Source organism: Rissa tridactyla, chromosome 2, assembly GCF_028500815.1.
Source record: "Rissa tridactyla isolate bRisTri1 chromosome 2, bRisTri1.patW.cur.20221130, whole genome shotgun sequence".
Lineage (NCBI taxonomy): Eukaryota > Metazoa > Chordata > Aves > Charadriiformes > Laridae > Rissa > Rissa tridactyla.
The window spans coordinates 67,136,662-67,155,798 of record NC_071467.1 but is presented as its reverse complement, the minus strand read 5'-3'; the positions used below and the strand labels follow the sequence as shown (position 1 = coordinate 67,155,798).

The following is a 19,137-nucleotide window of genomic DNA, read 5'->3' as shown; positions in this document are numbered from 1 at the left end:
GCATCCCTTAGCATCCCTTTGCCCTTGAAGCTCAGTTTTCAGGCTAGTGCCCGTAGCGGGCTGGTGGCCGGTGGAGTCCAGCCTCACGCCAGGGCTGCCGTTCATCACTCATTCCGGCCAAGTCGTGCTGGAAAGTGTCGGCAGCTTCACCGCCGAGCTCAGCGAGCCACATGTGGTATTGCCCTCCCAGACCACTCTATGTGGACACGGTGCCAGTGGGAGCTAAGGCAGAAGTGAGAACAAGTGCTTAAAAGGTGGGATATTAGGAATTTTACAGTTAGGGTCTGCTCCCTCTCCTGGGTGCCCCTCTCACGTTCCTCACACATATCTTCCGTGCACCCTGCATGACCTCAGGTTTTTCCTGCCCTCCCTTCCTGAGCAGCTCCCTGTTTTGTTCTCTCCTCTCTCCATGCCCTCTCCTCAGCATAAGCGGGACTTGTCAGGCACCAAATTACAATATGAGACTTTAATTATGTCCAGTTCCAGTCAGCTGTAAAGAAAAACAAAGCCCCCAGTCTGTGATGCCTCACACAGGTTCTCCTGCCTGTAAAACACAGCCCCTGATAAGACTCCTGCCCTTTGGGGCCCCACTTTTAGCTCATTAACCCTGTCTGCTGCATCTTCTCCCATACGTCGTGTGCTGCTTGTATGGTCCGTGGGATGGGTGCAGCCCCATGGGCTGTGCTTGTTAGCCTTGGGCTTTGACTTCTGCCTGGCTCTAGGGCTCAAACTGGCTGGTGGGGGGAGCTGGCTCCCCTCAGGAGGTTGGATTTTCTGTCATCTCCTCAGTATCGAGCTATTGTCTGCCCTTTGTAGGTTTCTGACTTCAGGGTGTAACGTGTTTTCTGTATTTCATAGTGGGTTCTCCTGGGGATCTTCCAGTACTTACCTGAGCTGCTTTTTTGTTACAGTCAGTGGTGGTGGTCCTGTCCTCCTGCAGGGACTCAGCTGCCAGTTTCGATGCGTTTGATGTGCGGCATCAGCGCAGCAACTCACTCCCCCACGGTTTAACTTTCCTTCACAAACACCCAGCAGTTAAAAACAACTATCTTTTGATGTTTTATACCCAGAGCAGCACTCCCCGCATTTCACTGCTCCCATCTCACAGTTCAGTGCTTCCAGCAAGCCTGGCTGTATTTTGGGCCTGGTGCCCAGCAGCTATGAGGGAGGACAACTTCACTGCACCCCACGTTGACTCTCTGAGGGGTACAGGTCTCTAATGTGTGCTCCTGGCTCCCTCGCTGACACCTGGCTGCATCCACCGGGGCCCTGCTCCCTTCAGAGCATCACGCCCCAGCCATGCCCTCACCTTAACTCCTTCCCTTTCAGCCCACTGAATGGCTTCAGGTTTTTAAGTTGGAATTATGAAGCCTAATAGTCTCAATTTTTTTTCAAGTACATCAGTCCAGTTCAACTGTTCATTATTCTGCAATGTATTTAAACCAGCTGCTTTTACATGACGGAGAGCTCTGTCAAAGCATCTATGACAGTAACTGAATGGCCAGGTGAAAGCCAGATAGATCATTTGGCATCATGGCTGTAGGAGAAGAAGTAGCTAACATCATCAGGCAGATAACTGGGTGCGTGCGGGTGGATGAACCTCCAAAACTGAACCTGTGAACTCCTGAGCTGCAGCCAGCGTGGACTGGTTGTAAATTTTGGGTAACACCTGGACTGAACAAGTGTCACGTCCCGGATCCTCCAGTTAATAAAGAGCCATGAGACAGAATCAGCAGCTGGGAAGCGGTCGTGCGGTGCACTTCTGCAGATAGATAGACTACTGAGCCTGGGAAACCGAGGGCTCTGGAGAGAAGAGGTGTCCTGAAAGGCAGTGCCCTTGGACGGAAGAAGGGGGCCTGGAAGGAGAATGGCACCGATCCTGGAAGCAGGGGCAGATCCTGGAGATCAGAGAGCAGGCACGTGTCCCACCAACTGGCCGGGTCTGTCTGGCCAGCGAGGACCTCTCTGGAGATGTGGCGCGCCGGCAGCCCGCACGCCTGTGGGCGGAAAGCACGTCCGTCTGCCAGCTGGTCGGGGTCTGTTCTGACAACGTGGCCCTGCCGGGGGATTTGGTGTGCTTGCAAGCCTCCAGCAGCTCCCGGTATCCAGACTGGCAGCGGGTGGGAGTTTCACTCGCCCCCCACCCCTGGCAGTGGCCAGCTCTGTCCTGCTCCAAGGACACGCAGCAGCTGCCAGCCCCTTGCAGCTGGTCAGTGGGATTCGGCTCCTTCGTGCTGCGCCAGCCCTCATGGATGTGTCACAAGCTCTCCTCTTGTAGAGTGTTGGGGTTTTTTTAGTTTCCTAGTTTCAGATGTAAATTTTAAATGATAAAAAGATTTTTGTACATTGAAGAGACAGATCTAAGATTGAGAGTGTTTATCAGAAAAATAGGGTCAGGAATTCACATCTACCCACAAAACAAGTAAGTGAGGATTTAACAGGAGATGTTAAATCTAAACAGTGCAGCGTGAAAATGTAAATTAAAAAAATAAATTTTCAATTGTAGCCTATGATGTCACCATGAGGAAGAAAAAACTATTTTCAGAAGTCACCTTATTTGTCACCAAAATTGTCAAAAAACAACAGTAATTATGATGCTGTGGACCTTGGATGGTGACTACAGGCAGAATTAGAGCTGTTTGGACATAGAAATGGAGACGGAATTGGTCTGGAGATAAATACGCGAATGTGCTCCGATGTGACAAGGATGGGCGCACGCAGGCAGCGGTGATCCCTGAGAGCTAAGGCCGAGCGGAGGTATCTGTAGTGAGCACATAGCTGGTACCACAAACGAGGACCTGCTCTCCACTCATTTGTGTCAATGAATGTGTACAACTGCTGAGCCATGAGCCTTTTATTTGCATATAGTAAATCCTAATAAACCCCTCAGTAGGCTTAAAATCATGTGGGAGCATGTGAACAAAATAGGACTTCCTTTCCTGGGTCTAAGGTTTACAACCATTACCATTTCTAGTAAGAAAAACTATCATATGTTCATCACGTTGATATTTAGCAGCTTCATGAGTACTTTGAGGTAGGTCCCTAAGATGTGTGGAGACTCATTTTTCACTGTCAGGAGGTGCACTTAAAAACCTGTTTGCACTAGAGAGGTTCTTTTGTCTAGCAACAATCTGAAGTTCACAGGCATGAAATATTACTGGCAAAATTAGCATCTTTAAATTTAGGTAACAAAAGGTGCTTATGGAAAAAGAGGGAGAGAGAAAGTTACGCAGGCCTTCCTCAGTGTTTCTGCAGCATGGAATTAGGTTCTGCTGGGAGGTTTGTCACTATCTTGAGGCACACATACATCTATTTAATCATTAAAATGTATCTGGAACCAGCTGTAAAGAGCATACAAAACCTGGCGAGTTGGTAGCTTGGGTTTTTTTCACCACCCCATGTCTTACGGGAGTGAGTCAAGATAAAGCCAGCAGCAGCTCCTAGCAGTCAGACCACGTGCCCCCTTGTGTAGAGCTTTCTGGCAAGGAGAGGACCACGTGTCCACCTCCACCTCCTCAGAAGATGCAGAGCGGCTCTTCCTGCTCTCACGGCATCAGGAGGAGCTCATTGGAGAGCTGAACCGGGTGCTCGCCACGACCCCTGTTCTACAGCCACGCTCCTTTTCCCAGTGCAGAGGCGGAGCGGAGCTTGCAGAGCAATGTGAAACACACATAAACTTTCATTCAAAAATATGAGTTTCAGTTAAAAAGTAGAATATTGATTAAAATAAACAAAGGGGGTGTGGGGCTTGGAAAGCTGGAAAGTTTTCCTGTGCCATTCACACACGTAAAATTTCAGGATATTTTGTTGAGGCAACAAAACTATCTAACCAAAACCAATTAAGTCATATCCCTACCTAAGTCTTTGGACGTCCTACATTTTAGGAACCAGCTACCTGTTAGGCCTTCATTTTCCCCACTTTTGTTTGACAATCCCTACTTGCAAGTTATATGGAAAATGCTGTGTCTCAAACAACCAAAGTGTGGATTGGAGGCTATATAAAATAATTTCGGTTACATAATCCTGTTTTAAATACAACATAATAAATCCACTGTTAACCTTCAAAGGTATGATGAATGTCTCACAGAAATGAAACAGTTAACCAAGAATATTGATTCTGTACAGCCTCTGGAATAGGAAAACTCTTTTTACTGCTTAGCAGAAATGGCCTCCTTTTTGTTTCCTTCTCAGGGATCACCCCCAAAAAAGTAGAATATTAACCTGGTTTTGTTCACACTGGAGAACAGACACCACACACAGTTTTATTAACGTAGTAAATTTTCCTAGCAATGTGTTACCAATTTGCAGGTGGTAATCAATGAGATTGATATCATAGTAAAACTATAAGAAACACCAATACATTATTAAAAAGCACACTGAAGCACCTGTTCATAATTTTGTATATTCTGCTTGGAAGCCTGAGACACCAACAAATTCTTCAGCATCCTCATGCAACACGCTCTTCTCTCCTGGTATTACTGTATGAGCTAGTGTTTACTCAGGACTCAACATGACTTAATTTTCGTTTGCTGGATGTGAATTTTGTTTTGCTGTACGTTTCAATTGACAGGTGTGTATGCAATATAGACTGCAGTGGATACAGTTTTAATCCTGTGTGTGCTTCTGATGGAAGTTCCTATAACAATCCGTGCTTTGTTAGAGAAGCATCGTGTCTGAGGCAAGAGCAGATCGACATCAGGCATCTCGGACACTGCTCAGGTACGCTTAATTTTGGTTTTCTGCTAAATGTAAATTCTGACGTAAGCGCGCTTGGTAAAGCTTTCCCTTTTCCGTTTTTGATCAGAAGTCACTGGTGCAGTTATCAGTGAATTCCCTGCTTGTATTTTAGAGTTCCCCACACAGAGGTATGTTTACACTATATATATATGGACTATGTTTACGTTACTTCCCTTTGGCTGCTGTTACCTGGAAAGACAGTAAAAGCTCTTAGAATAATCTAAGCAATAGTCCAACGGGTCTTACATGAGGGGGTGGTAAGAAGCAAGAAAGCAAAAGGAATGCCAGCTTGTGGGAAATGTTCCTTCTTGTTGCTGTGGGCTGTACAATGTACTTCCAAGGTGAGTCAAGTCAGGCCCCAGTTGCACAAATATTTACCCATTTCCTTTTCCAGTTGCAACAGTCCACTGAAACCCTCTGTCTTCTGCCTTGTAGCTAGTCATGTGCGTGACTCTTCAGTTTTGGGGTCTTGCAGTTGGGACCTTCTCATGGGAATAACAGCTTTCTACCATCTCTTTGCCAGTTCCATCTAGATCTGTAACTTAGTTCCAAAACCAAAACAGACTGTCACCAAAATAACCTAGGCCAGTAGCATGGAAGAGTTTTTAGTTCAAAACCTACAGGTTGAGGTGTGCCATGTGTTGGTCTGGATGCTGGGGTGACTGACTCTGTTACTGACCAGGTGTGCCACCAACCTGGTTGTGTGGGAGGACCAATGTGGGAATGTGTCCAGTTTTACTGCAATTAAAATACTTCTTCGAATATTATTGGGGCTTCTCAATGACATATATGTAGTGGTCTGGAAATAAGCCTTTCCTAATAGCTGTCCATGCATGTATTTATCACCTAGAAACAGACGATGCAAACGCAGTTGGAAAGAAAGACGATGGCATGCAGTATCGGCCAGAGGTGAAAGGTACTGTCCTGACTTTGTGCTGTTTGGTTATGGTTGCACAAGGTGAGAAATTAGAGCACACAGGTCCCTTCTTGTCTGACTTACAGCTTTGATTTCTGTCACTGAGACAGATCTGTGAACAGCTTCTTTCTTACAGCACTGACATTGTAAGGCCGTCAAGAAGGGGATGTGTGTGATTTGTGAGTTTTGCCCGCTGTACTCCCCTAAGATGCCCAGCTGCTCACCACCCTGTGCAGCGGTCACAGGATTCGACTGCGCCCAAGTGCTGTGAAAATAACACAAGAAGACACCAAGCTGTGATATTCCTGATGAAATGACACAAGCTCCCCACCCCATGACCCCATCTTTTCTGTTAACTTCTGAAAAAAAATGGCAGATTCTGTATTTGTGAGGTTGTTTTAAAATGTTTTCAGTAAACTAATAGGCTTAATCACATTGGTTGAAAATGTTTTACCTGTACAAACCTTACCTTGCCTTTAATAACCTTAGTATAAATGAAATAAGGCAGAGTTTCACTTCCTGCTCAGTTATTTTACGTAGTAGTAGCACATGTGTGTTAGGTGCATTCTCAGAAGAAATATGCAAAGTGCAGATCTGCGTAGGTCTTTACCTTTCCTCTTCTTCTCTCACAAATAATAGCACTGATGAATAGAATAGAATAGAATAGAATAGAATAGAATAGAATAGAATAGAATAGAATAGAATTAGAATAGAATAGAATAATTTCAGTTGGAAGGAACTTACAATGATGATCTAGTCCAACTGCCTCACCAATTCAGGGCTGACCAAAAGTTAAAGCATGTTATTAAGACCATTGTCCAAATGCCTCTTAAAAAGTGACAGGCATCGACTACCTCTCTGGGAAGCCTGCTCCAGTGTTTGACCACCCTTTTGGTAAAGAAATGCTTCCTAATGTCCAGTCTAAACTTCCCCTTGTGCAGCTTTGAACCATTCCCACACATCCTATCACTGGGTCCCAGGGAGCAGAGCTCAGCACCTCCCGCTCCACTTCCCTTCCTCAGGAAGCTGTAGAGAGCAATGAGGTCGCCCTTCAGCCTCCTTTTCTCCAGACTAGACAAACCCAGAGTCCTCGGCCTCTCCTCATAGGACATTCCTTCCAGCCCTTTCACCAGCTTTGTTGCCCTCCTCTGGATGCCTTCAAGCACCTTCACATCCTTCTTAATTGTGTCTCCCAGAACTGCACACAGTACTCAAGGTGAAGCCGCACCAACACGCCAACACTGAATACAGCAGGATAATCACCTCTTTTGACCAGCTGGTGATGCTGTGTTTGATGCACCCCAGGATGTGGTTTGCCCTCATGGCTGCCAGGGCACACTGTGACTGATACTGAGCGTGCTTCCACCCAGCACCCCCAGATCCCTTTCTGCAGGGCTGCTCTCCAGCCACTCCTCTCCCAGTTTATACTTGTGCCTAGTGTTACTCCATCCTAGGTGCAGAGTCTGGCACTTGGACTTGCTAAATTTCATCCCATTAATCATTGCCCAATGCTCCAATCTATCTAGATCCCTCTGCAAGGCCTCTTGTCCCTCAGGAGACGCAACAGCACCTTGGTATCATCAGCAAACTTGCTAATGGTGCATTCAGCTCCTACACTCAGATCATTGATAAATATATTCAACAGAACCGGCCCTAGAATTGAACCCTGAGGAACAGCACTGGTGACCGGTCGCCAGCCAGATGTGGCCCCCACCACTAAAATCCTTGGAGCCCTGCCAGTTCTTCACCCAGCACACCACGAACCTGATTATCCCACAGATGGACAACTTATCCAGAAGGATGCTGTGAGGGATAGTATCAAAAGCCTTACTAAAATCCAGAAAAACTACATCCACCACCTTCCCTTCATCCACTAGGCAGGTGACCTTATCATAGAAGGATATCAAATTAGTTAAAGAGGACTTTCCTTTTGTGAACCCATGTTGACTGTGCCTGATGATTGCATTATTCTTTAAATGCCTTTCAATAGTACCCAGTATAATCTCCATAATTTTTCCAGGATTTGAGGTTAGACTGTTAGACTAACAGGTCTATAGTTTCCTGGGTCTTCCCTCACTCCCTTCTTGTAAATTGGAATAACGTTGTCTATCTTCCAGTCAGCAGGGACCTCCACAGAGTCCCAAGACCTTTGGTAGATGATCGAGAGGGGTTCTGCCATAACACCCACTAGCTCCTTCGGTAGTCTGGGATGAACCCCATTAGGCCCCATGAACTTGTGAACAGTCAGTTGATACAACTGGTCCCTTACAATTTCAGTGTCCACATTGAAATGGGAAGTCACCATTCCCACACTTGTGGTCCTCCAACTCAGGGAACTGGGCAGCCCAAGGTGTATCAGTGTTATTAAAGACTGAGTCAAAAAAAGCATTGAATGCTTTTGTTTCTTCTTCATCCCTATTAGTCAGATGACCACCTTCAACAAGTATCAGTACAATATTGTCTTTAGACCTCCTCTTGCTATTAATGTACTTTAAAAAGACCTTCTTGTTATCTGACATGACACTGGCCAGATTCAACTCTAATTGAGCTTTGGCCTTTCGTGTCTTCTCCCTGCGTATAGGAACCACAGCTCTGTAATCTTCCTACAAAGCCTGACCTTGCTTCCAGAGATCATACAATTTCTTTTTTCCTTGAGCTCCACGAGGAGCTCCCTGTTCAGCAAGCTGGTCTTCTGCCCTACTTGCTTCACTTACAACACAGTGGGGTTGCCTGCTCCTGTGCTTCTAAAAGCTGCTTCTTAAAAACTGACCACCACTTGTGGACTCCTAAGTCCTCAAAATCAGATTCCCAGGGTACTCTGCTAAATAGCTCCCTCAATAGCTTAACAGTTGCTCTCCTGAAGTCCAGGGTAGCAACTCTGGTGTCCTTTTTTCTCATTACACTGAAAATTTTAAACTCATCCATTTCACGATCACTGTGGCCAAGACAGCCACATACCAACACATCTCCCACGAGTCCTTCTCTATTCACAAATAGCAAATCTAGGAGGGCATCTTTCGTACTTGGCTCACTTGTGACAAGATGTTGTCTCTTACAAACGTCAAGAATTTCTGAGACCTGCTCACCACAGCAGTATGATATTCCCAGCTGATGTCTAGGAAGTTGAAAGCTCCCATAAGGACAAGGACTACACTTGCAGAAATTTCTCCTAATTGCCTATAGACTAACTCTTAAGTGCCTACATCCTGGCTGGGCAATCGGTAGTAGATACCCACTACTGTATCTCCTTTGTTTTTCATCCCCCTAACCCTCACCCAGAGGCTCTCAACCCCATCATCACTAACTGTAAGGGCTGCACAATCAAACCTCTCCCTTACATATAGCACGACACCTCCACCTCGCCTGCCCTGCCTGTCCCTCTGGAACAGCCGGTAGCCCTCCATCCCAGCACTCCAACTGTGGTACTCATTCCATCAAGTCTCACTAATACCGATCATATCATAGTTCTGGGAACTAACCAACACTTCCGGTTCACGCTGTTTGCTTCTGATAGTGCGTGTGTTGGTGTACAAGCATGTCAGGTATGATCCTGAGCCCTCTGTGCTCCCAGGAGCAGTGCAAATGTTCCCACTAGCATTTTCACCCTCAGGTTATGCTATGCCAACCCTTGGCTTACCTACTGCAATCCTGTTGGTATCCCTCCCCCATTGGTTCTAGTTGAAAGCCCTCTCGATCAGTCCCATCAGCTTATGCCCAAAGACACATTTTCCCCTTCGGGACAGGTGGATGCTGTCAGGCCCCAGCATACCTTGTGTCTCAAAGGCTCTTCCATGGTTTAAAACCTCAAAGTTTTGGCAGAGGCATCAGTCCTGGAGCCAGGTATCAATATCCTGGGCTCGCCTGTTTCTTCCAAAGCCTCCCCCTGTTACTGGGAGGATTGAGGAAAACGCTGCCTGTGCTCCTGAATGTTTTAGTGTTCTTCCCAGGGCTCTGAAATCTCTTTTGATCAGCCTCAGGCTTTTTGTTGCTACATCATTAGTACCCATGTGAAAGAGCAGGAACGGATAGCGGTCTGGAGGTTGTACGAAGCTCTACAGTCTTGTGGTGTTGTCCCTATTTTGGGCACCAGGGAGACAGCAAACTTACCTGAAAAGAGGCTCTGGTCTGCAAATGGTGCTTCCATTCCACACAGGAGGGAATCGCCAGTGACCATAACTCACTGTTGATTCTTCTCACTGCTGGTCTTAATGCAGGTTTTGTTGTAAGGGCTTGGTATCTTCTCTGTTACCTCTGGTCTTTAGTTTTTTTCTGTCATTATACTGGTTTTGCACTCCCATGGCTTCCCACAGTAAAGCCATCCCACCATTGCTTTTGACATTCCTTGTGTTCTTCTTGAAAAGCCATTCAGTGCCAAAAAGCTTCGTACATTTTTTTCCACAAATTCTCTTATTCTCACTCCATATAATGTAGCAGTTGGAATGATTTAATGTCAATTTTCACTTACATTATGAAGGCATAAAAGGCACCAAATGGAATATACATCTTATTATGTGATGTAATGAAACACCACTTTTGGTTCCTATTCAGAATCAGTTACAGCCTTCTATTCATTGCATATAAATTGCCCTTGAAATCTAGTTAGTGAAAAAAACATTGTATATAATTATTATTATTAATGTGTATAGCTTGTGCAGTTGCAAATTCAGTGAATGATGTGCATGGAGGGAGCATGCCTTGTGCAAAAAAATTGTTTTGAAATATTTTTATGCAGTAGTCAGGTCTTTTTAGATAGCGAGAGCCTGAACTACTTCGAATGACTTTTTCTTCCGTGATAAGAGAACAGTCCACACTTCTGTCTGTTTGCTTTTGCTTTAAATTCCTGTGAGTTACTCTTTTTACACCCTGTTCTCTGAATGTAGAATGCCTTCTGGTCTGTAGAACCATAGCCATGACAATCTCCTTCTCCTACAGTGCAAGTGTCTACCTAAAGTTACAACAGAAAGGTCTCTCTTCCCGCATTCAGCTGGCTTGCTGGTTTTATTGTGCCAAGGCAGGCATCAGGGTTTCGGGTTTTGTGCATGCCTCTTCCTTCTGGGGAAGTATCTGAACTCTTCTATCCAGTCACTCCTTCAAGGCTCCCACACTAGTTAAATCTTTCACTTTGAAGCTCTGAAGCAGTCTAGCAGGCCTCTCAGGATAAAAACGGATTGCCATCACTAGTCTATTTTACACTAGGAATCACATCCCGTTTTTAATGTCTCTCAGTGCAAGTTTTGCTTCTGACTTGGGTGGCCACGGCTACCTGGCGGCCTTTCAGGGAATGCTTCTTTCCCTGGGCCTCACATTCTGTATTAATACATACATTAAAGCCAGACGTGGCACGGCTAACTGAACCGACTAATGTAATTCTGTGCAGCTTATTACTAGCCTTTGATTGGGATCAGATATGACAGTAATTAACTGCTTGGAAGAGACAATAGTTTTGGGATGAGCCTTCCCTACTTTTCTTCTCTTAGACATATCACAACATAGTCTATTCCAACAGGGTGGTATTGGACATATTGTCAGTATTAGGCAATGTTCTTCCCTCCTATCAAGTCACCTAAATCTTTGAAGCATAGCCTGAACCATCAAGCTTCCTTGTATCTCAGACCTCTAATAGATTTTTTTCTCCTGGAACAAATTAGCAATCATTCCAGAAAATGTGCAGAGAAAACCTAAACCAGCAGCATGCCTTTTTTTTTTTTCCTTGTGTAAATACATTCTCTTTCTTGCTGGTGTTATTCCAAATATCTGCAGTTGTATAAGAGATTTCTTCTTCACAGTCCCTTTTTTGCTTTGCACCTGCAGTTCATTGTAATGTTTTATTTGTGCCGCTATAGGCTATTGCCATGGAAATGAACATAATTCCACAATTACTTTCACATCTTTAGATCCTGCTCTTTAGAGAAGTTCATTATGAAATACCAACTTCTGTATTTAGGACTTTTTTACAGAACAATTTTGGGGAAAGAACGGTTGAAAATTTACACAGCTTTAGATAGTTTTAGTAACACGAAAGAAGCATGAAAGATGTTGGGGCAGAAGGGTTTGCCTCCCTGTGCTGGGCTGACCAGGACAGCAAGTTATCTCATCTCCACCTTCCCCCCAGAAGGAATCAGAAGGGAAAACATGAGAAAAACTCATTGCTCAAGATAAAGACAGTTTAAGAAGTGAAGGGAAAGAAAAAAAGGGAAAAAGAAAAGAGAAAAAAACCAAGCAATGCAAAAGCCATCACTTGCGACATCTGACCAGCAGACTGATGCCCAGCTGGTCTCTAACCAACAGCCACCTTGGAAAAACCAAAACACCCTTCTTTTGTTGTTGAGCGTGATGTCGTATGGTACAGAACATCCATTTGGTCATTTTGGGTCAGCTGTCCCGGCTGTGTCCCCTGCCAGCCTCTTGCCCACCCCCAGCCCCACGTGCTCAGGGGCCAGAGCGAGAAGCCAAGAAAGCCTTGAGGCTGTGCGAGCTCCCTTCAGCAACAGCCAAAACACCAGTGTGTTATCAACACAGCCAGCCCGGATCAGGGCATTACCAAGTTGTTTTATACCCAGTAGTCATAAAATGTAGTTTAGCTTCTTTCTAACCCTTCAGGGTTTTTTTTCCTCTGTTTAGACATGGGAGAGAGCTCTGCGTATCTGTGTATTATCTCTTTGACCCAGTGCCATTGACAAAGCTTCTGCTGATCTTCCTGCATCGGCTTGTTTCTGTGATGAATACTTTTCTCCTTTCGAGAAACCTGACATAAGAAGCATATTTAGATGTCTCTGAGGATCATTTTTCAGTGCAGTATATCCCAGCAAATCTCTCTAGGTGCCTCTGAAGCTTCACCCTTAAGCCTCTGCTTTATTATTCTGTGTTCCTTTATTTGCTATGAGATTTTAAGGGTATGCTATTCCTGGTTGAGATTTTTTTAATGAGTATCATACAGCCGTTTATAATTGTTTATGTATATTCCTTTTCAAGACGCCAGTGATCAAAGAGAAGACATTTACATTGGAAACCACATACCTTGTTCAGAAAGCTTCAACGGCTACTGTATACATGGAAAATGTGAATTCATTTATTCCACTCAGAAGGCTTCCTGCCGGTAAGTCCTGCATGCCTGCAAAACGTGCTCGAAATTGCTGCAGAGCTTAATCAAAATGCTCTCTAGCCATAATTACAGCATGTGTCAGTCTGCCATTGCCTCCGCAGCAGCCCCGGAGCCGTGTCCCCATGCTGTGGGCAGCTCCCAGCTGCTCCAGTCATGCGGGAGACAGAGGAGAGGCGCCATCGCTCAGGTAGTTCAGAAGCTGAATCCCTCTGAGGACCATGGCCTCAGTGTTGTCTCCTTATTTTCAGCTGCTAAATCCTACCTAGAGGGGAAAAAAAACCCAACCCAAAACTCAAAAAACCTGCCTTTGTCTTGCATGGCTTCTCTGTGTGACTGCTCTTTCCCCATTGACCCCTCACTCTGTTCTTACGCTCTCTGTACCTTTTATTGCTCTTGTCATAAACTCTCTCTAGAGTATCAATATCTTATTTTTAACATTTATGGCCCTTTTTCAGAATAATAGGCTTCATCTAGAGAGTATCAAATTGCAAAATATTCTTTGGGCCAAATTTTTTGTCTATGGTATAATCTAGTGGATCAGTACACTCAGTATAAAGCCACTCAGTTTTTCCCAGGAAATCTGAATGTTTTGTTTTATTTCCTTAGCTCCCAGACAGTTGTTTTCTTTGCATTTCACCAACTAAATTCTGCCTCCTTGTTTTGTTTTTTTAAAATAAAAATAATTTGAAAAGTTGTTTATAGAAAAAGGCCACTTCTTCTTAATAACATGGAGTGCCCTGGTTATTATGAGGTTTCAGTCCTGAACTTTTATCTTGCAGGCTTGTACTTTCAGATTAATGTGGCTGAAGGTGCTATAACTCTTTGCTTTCCTTTACTTTGGAAACTTTGGCTGTAAATCCATTAGATACTATCACATTTTCTCCCTTGATCTTTATGGATCGAGGATATTTAGGGTTTTTTCCACTGCCGAGATTTAAGGGTTTCCAGACTGATCAGGGAGCAGGAAGCCCAAAAGGCCGAGTGAGTGTGGTTGTCAACACAAGCATCTGAAAGCTTATATTATTCCTTTTCCCATCTGAGACTCTTTCTTGTTTATTTTCACCTTTCCAATAGGACTTACTGATAATACTGTATTACTGCTATATTATCTTGCTATATATTAATGCAGCAGAATGCTTTACTAGTTTAAGGCAGCTTAAAGTAGGGCCTAGTACTTCATCCCACCAATATAGTTCCTAACACAAGCACTTCTTCTTTGCAGGGATTCAGTACTCCTGAATCTCCATCCAACATTTCTAAGAAATAATTTCCTGTCGCGTCAGTGTTTCTGAGGAAACATCTTTGAATTACACGTTCCTCCTCTGCTTTGTTTTGCCTCCTCTGCTTTAAAGCAATTCTCACCTTGATGACACTTTGACTGTTACCTTCTTTAATGAAAACAAAAGCAAAGTAACAATAAGAATTCGGTCCTCTTCACTAGCAAGGAGTCCTCTTCCTTATTGTTTCTTTGTGCGTGATTGATTACCAACGTGTTCCCCATCCTCTTCCTTCTTGTATACTAATAGCTGTTTCTTTTGGTACCCTTCCTAGCCATTACCAAGCTTACCTACAGTACATGAGGGCTTTTCTTTAATAACTCTGCTCTTACTGGAACTTGTTTCATGCCTGAACCCAAACTCCTTAGACAGCAGCTCATGGCTGGAGAAAGCAGAGTCACAAGATTATGCACATGCAAACCCCAGCTGTTATCCCTGCATGCAAAGGGGGATTAGGAGTTGCATTAGCAGTTGTAGGAAGGTCTGTGGAGTAATTATTTCGTCGCTCCAAACAGAATTAATTCCTACCCTAGCACAATGCTTTTGGATGGATGAGACCGATTCTGTACTGCATTCAGACTTATCTGATCCAGTTTACAAAAGGATTGTTTCTCTGCCTGCATGTGAGTATTTCTTCTCCAGCTTTCTACTATAGAGCTGGAGGCCAATTGTATGATTCTGTTGCCCTTAATGGTACATTCGCATCAGTCGGTTTTAAAGGATAACTGTACAGGGAACTTGCTCAGGGATGTAAGCAGTGGGCTTTGATTCTGCAGACTTCAGCTCAGTGTCTTGGGTGGCTCTTGCCTTTCCTTGTTGTGTTTCTGCCTCTCTTGCCTTGTGACATGAATTCCTCCAGAGCGTGTTTCCACTGCCACCTTCACCACTGGCACATCTTGCATTCCCTGAACACGTGGCACTGATGAGGAGCAGCCTCTGCTGAGTTTCTCACTGAGCTAATTGCTGCTTTGCTCAGCCAAGGTACCATTTAGAGCAGCTGCTTCTCTTCTGTCTCCAGCCATTTATCCCCCACACCTGGTGAATTTTTATGGATTCTTCCATGAACCCTCACTTGAACAGGTGTGAGCCACTGGGTTGTCTAACCCGACCTCTGTCAAATTTTGGTTTGGTGAAAAGGCAGGAGGGTCTTTAATGCTCATCCAAAAAATTTTGCGGGATTCCACTTTCGTAGGCTTCAGCTTGAAAAAGAATCTTCCTTTCCCCCCATTTTTGAAGTTTTTTTTTCCCCTCTTTGTTATTCCTGTCCCTATTGTCCCTATTGTCCCTATTGACATTGCAGCTGAGTGAGCGTCGTCATTTTGTGTTCTTCTTTGTGTTTCATTTAACCTTGTCTATTTGTTTCACCTAGTTGCTATGTTCTTCCTAAATATCAGCCCAATTTAATAACGACCTCACATGTTTCCTTTGCCAAATCAGGGCCTTCACCATGCTGGTGTGTTTTCAGAGTGACCTTATCCAGGAAAGCAGAGCACGTCTGCTCCATCTCTTCTCTTGCCACAGGAATCCAAACCGTTCCCCAACCCAAGCGTTACCACACCTCTGCCTTCTCACCAGCTCTTTCTCAGCTGGAGTCACCTTGGACTCCTTGCTTCATCTGCAAAATGACTGACTGGGCTGTTATCAAATCACAGATTCCATGAAATATTCCTTTTCTTTTTCAGGTGTGAATCAGGATATACTGGACAGCACTGTGAAAAGACAGACTTTAGTATTCTTTATGTTGTCCCAAGTAGACAAAAGCTTACGCATGTCCTTATTGCAGCAATAATTGGAGCTGTACAGATTGCCATTATAGTTGCAATTGTCATGTGCATAACAAGGTAGGTAAAGACAAAAACAGTGGAAAATTACGCATTGTATGGATTTACTTTTTCAGTATTTAAATGTTTGACCCCCCCAAATTTTATGTGCTTTAACATATATCCTAAAATACCGTCATAAAAAAATATGAAATGTCCAAAGTGGAAGGATGATGTAACACCCTATTGCTTTTTTTTTTTTCCCCCTTACAAAGCACACATTTATTTAAATTCACAAACCACCAGTAACCACTCTGAATCCCCAGACCAAACACCCAGCAGAACAGATCAGTCTTGAAACACATCCAAAAGGTCAGGTACTGTGTGAGACCTTCACTGGAGTTGTTCAAGCATTGCTGATATCTTGTAGAAGCTGTGATTCCCCTCTTCCTGCCCAGTAAAACCAGAGAGGTTGACAAGATGCTGTTCCCCTGCAGTACCACTGTAAATGGTGTTACACAGAGAGAGAAGTATCCCTCACACTATAGATACTTTCTGAAAACTCATGTGCAGCTAGTCCCATTATTACGCACTCTTCATGGGAACCTATTTTATGAAGTGTAAAGATGCACAATCATAGAGTTCAGATTTCTGGGCTACCTCCGACTCTCGCCCTGTATGAAAACTGAGATGAGAGCCATGGATTCTTTTTTACGACAAGGGATTCAATTTGCTCGTCAAGGACTTGAACCCAAGGAGGACTGAGGGCTCTGGGCTAGATTAAGGATGACTTAGCTACCTTATAGGTGCATGAAGTGTTTAAGTCCTACACTTGGGCATCCATGCTACATTTTGCCTTTTCCTCCTCAACTCATCCTTCACTTTTTCAGCTCCAGTGACATTGGGCCATAAAACTTTGTGCTACTGCATTAGTGCATGGCTTTCCAAGCTCGGTGATGTAGAATGACACCCCTATGAACAAACAGCATAGGCTTCCTTCCTTACCTATCTCCTAAGGTTCAACATAGTGGGTATAAGTACACATATCTAACACCTCCTGCACATGTAAAAAAGTTATTTGGCTCATGCAATTGATCTCATCCCTTTTTTTTGCCCAACACCCTTCTGGCCAAAGCAGTGGCGTGGATGGCTGTGGTTCAGCAGCCTTCCTCTTTCAGCCTCACTGACACCGTTCCCCACCTCATGGTCTCTCAGGAACAGTCTGTCTTGCATTACCTGCTGTCTGACAGGCTGAGAATGTCCCGGACCATTCACAGTTGCTGGCTTTTGTGAATCCTTTCCTAGTTGTGTGTCCATCCCCAAGAAAGGGATCTCCTGAGGGCACCCCACAGAGAGTCCAGGGTGGACTCTGTTTCAGGGGCACCAGGAGGCCCAGCACTTCAAAAGGCTGATTGATCCAGTCTTAGCACCCACCAGATTTTAAGTATGAAATATGTATAAAGTAAATCCAATGCAATTATTCACCATGGTATGTCTTTTGCTGGATCAAAGGCTGAAGCTTGTAGCGCGTTGCTGGTTTCGGTCTCAAGTTCAAGCAGAACTCCCTTCTGAGTCACCTGGGGTCCCACGGACATCCCCAGGTGACAGTCTGGTACCAAACAGCATCCCCCCAGTCAGCACACCTCATAGACTCCTTGCTATTGTTAAGTACAAGAAATTAAGTCAATGTGTTATTGCTAGGCTTAATTTTATGCAGCATATATAAAATCAGCCCTCCTTTTTCCCTCTTTCTTTCTTTCTTTGTCTCTTTTTTTAACAGAAAATGCCCCAAAAACAATAGAGGACGTCGGCAGAAGCAAAACCTAGGCCATTTTACTTCAGATACATCATCCAGAATGGTTTAACTTAGTGATTTTTATACCTACATTGACCATGTGATGTACATTTTTATTATATCTTTTTTTAAAGAATGGAAATATTTATTTCAGAGGCCTTATTTTTGAACATTTTTAGTGTAACAATGTTGGTCTATATTCTGAAAGCATCAGACCTAACAGCTATGGACTGTTTTAGTATCTTTACTTTTATGTTTTTGAATACAGTAGTTCATTTTCTGTATCTGTATCACATGGTTATATAATAGACTTGTGCTTTATCCATGGAATGTAATATTTTTGGGAACACAGATTTATTCCACCAATGGTTGTAGATTTAAAAAAAAAAAAACAAAACAAAACAACAAACCAACAAAAAAGTCCACATTACCTAGCAAACAAGGCATGAACTAAAGGTAAAAATGTTTACAGCTTACTTTTCTTATGAGAAACTAGAAAACACTGTGTTTAAATACCGTAGATATTTAAATGTTTTTGGAAGTTAGTAACTGATTTTTTAGACACTGCCTATCGCATGAACTGTGAAGCTGTGTGCTGTGTGTAGTTGTAACATATTTATAAAACGTGTGGACTGGGTCTAAGCACTGCCATCTTCATAAATAATTCCAACAATTTATTTTTAAAGAGGAAAATTATAAATTTCATAATTTGGGAAGTTACCTGGTGGAGCAGATGGCACAGGTGCAAAAGAAGTAGGTCTTAGTAGATTTAGGTATTGTAAAAATTGGTGTTGGATAATCCAAGACAAATAATTGGAATAAAGCCTACTTTATCACTGTCAAAGCTGTTTTAATACTTCTTAAACTTTTTTAAAGAAAATACATGTTTTGACACCTACGATACGGATTGTATAGTGTTTGTGATTAAAATAAAAAAAAAATAATAAAAGTGAATGAATTACTAGTGCTCTTGTACAGAGTATTTTCAAGAGCTAAAGAAGTCCATCCAAATTAGTCTGCTGGTCATAGTTATATTAATAGACTGTTAGTTGTCGTTTGGAAGATCCCGAGGTAAAAGTGTGACTAGGATGTGTTCAGCTGTTTTAACATGTAGTTTAGGCTATCAAAGTTTTGCATGTAGGATTTACTAATTTGTTCAATAAAGAAAAAAATAATAATGCTTTCAACATTTTGAACTGGAAAAGCATGTCACAATACAACGTTTTCACTACATCGCCTCTGGTTTAGTGTGTTTATTTGTTACCCCATGTGGTAATTGCAGCAAGCTGAAGACCTGAAGTTGTTTTGCTGGAAAAAAACAACTGCGGTCGTTTTCCTGACGGCTCTTTGAATTCCCTCAGAGGAAAGCACTCCACTAACGCGAAAACAAAAGTAGATCGTTCAAAATATGCAAGTTTGCTTTCCTGCTTAATTAGTAAGTTACTTAACTTTCCTGGATTAACGCTAATAACTTCATCAGTACAGAAGCGTGACCCTTTAAATGTGTGTTCCTTTCCAGACACTGCTTCCTAATTTTAGGGGTTTCATGT

The 19,137-nt window shown here is 43.5% G+C and overlaps 1 protein-coding gene across 1 annotated transcript in view; it reads left to right on the top strand.

Annotated features, from left to right (window-relative positions):
• Window positions 1-18,457, top strand: part of TMEFF1 (transmembrane protein with EGF like and two follistatin like domains 1) — a 55,893-nt gene extending 37,436 nt beyond the window's left edge. Inside the window, exons 6-10 of the mRNA XM_054190566.1 lie at window positions 4,571-4,719; window positions 5,588-5,653; window positions 12,626-12,749; window positions 15,715-15,873; window positions 17,573-18,457. Coding sequence (XP_054046541.1) covers window positions 4,571-4,719; window positions 5,588-5,653; window positions 12,626-12,749; window positions 15,715-15,873; window positions 17,573-17,657 — 583 coding nt within the window. The 3' untranslated portion in view covers window positions 17,658-18,457. The remainder of the gene's footprint in view (window positions 1-4,570; window positions 4,720-5,587; window positions 5,654-12,625; window positions 12,750-15,714; window positions 15,874-17,572) is intronic.
• The last annotated feature ends 680 nt before the right edge of the window (window positions 18,458-19,137 follow it).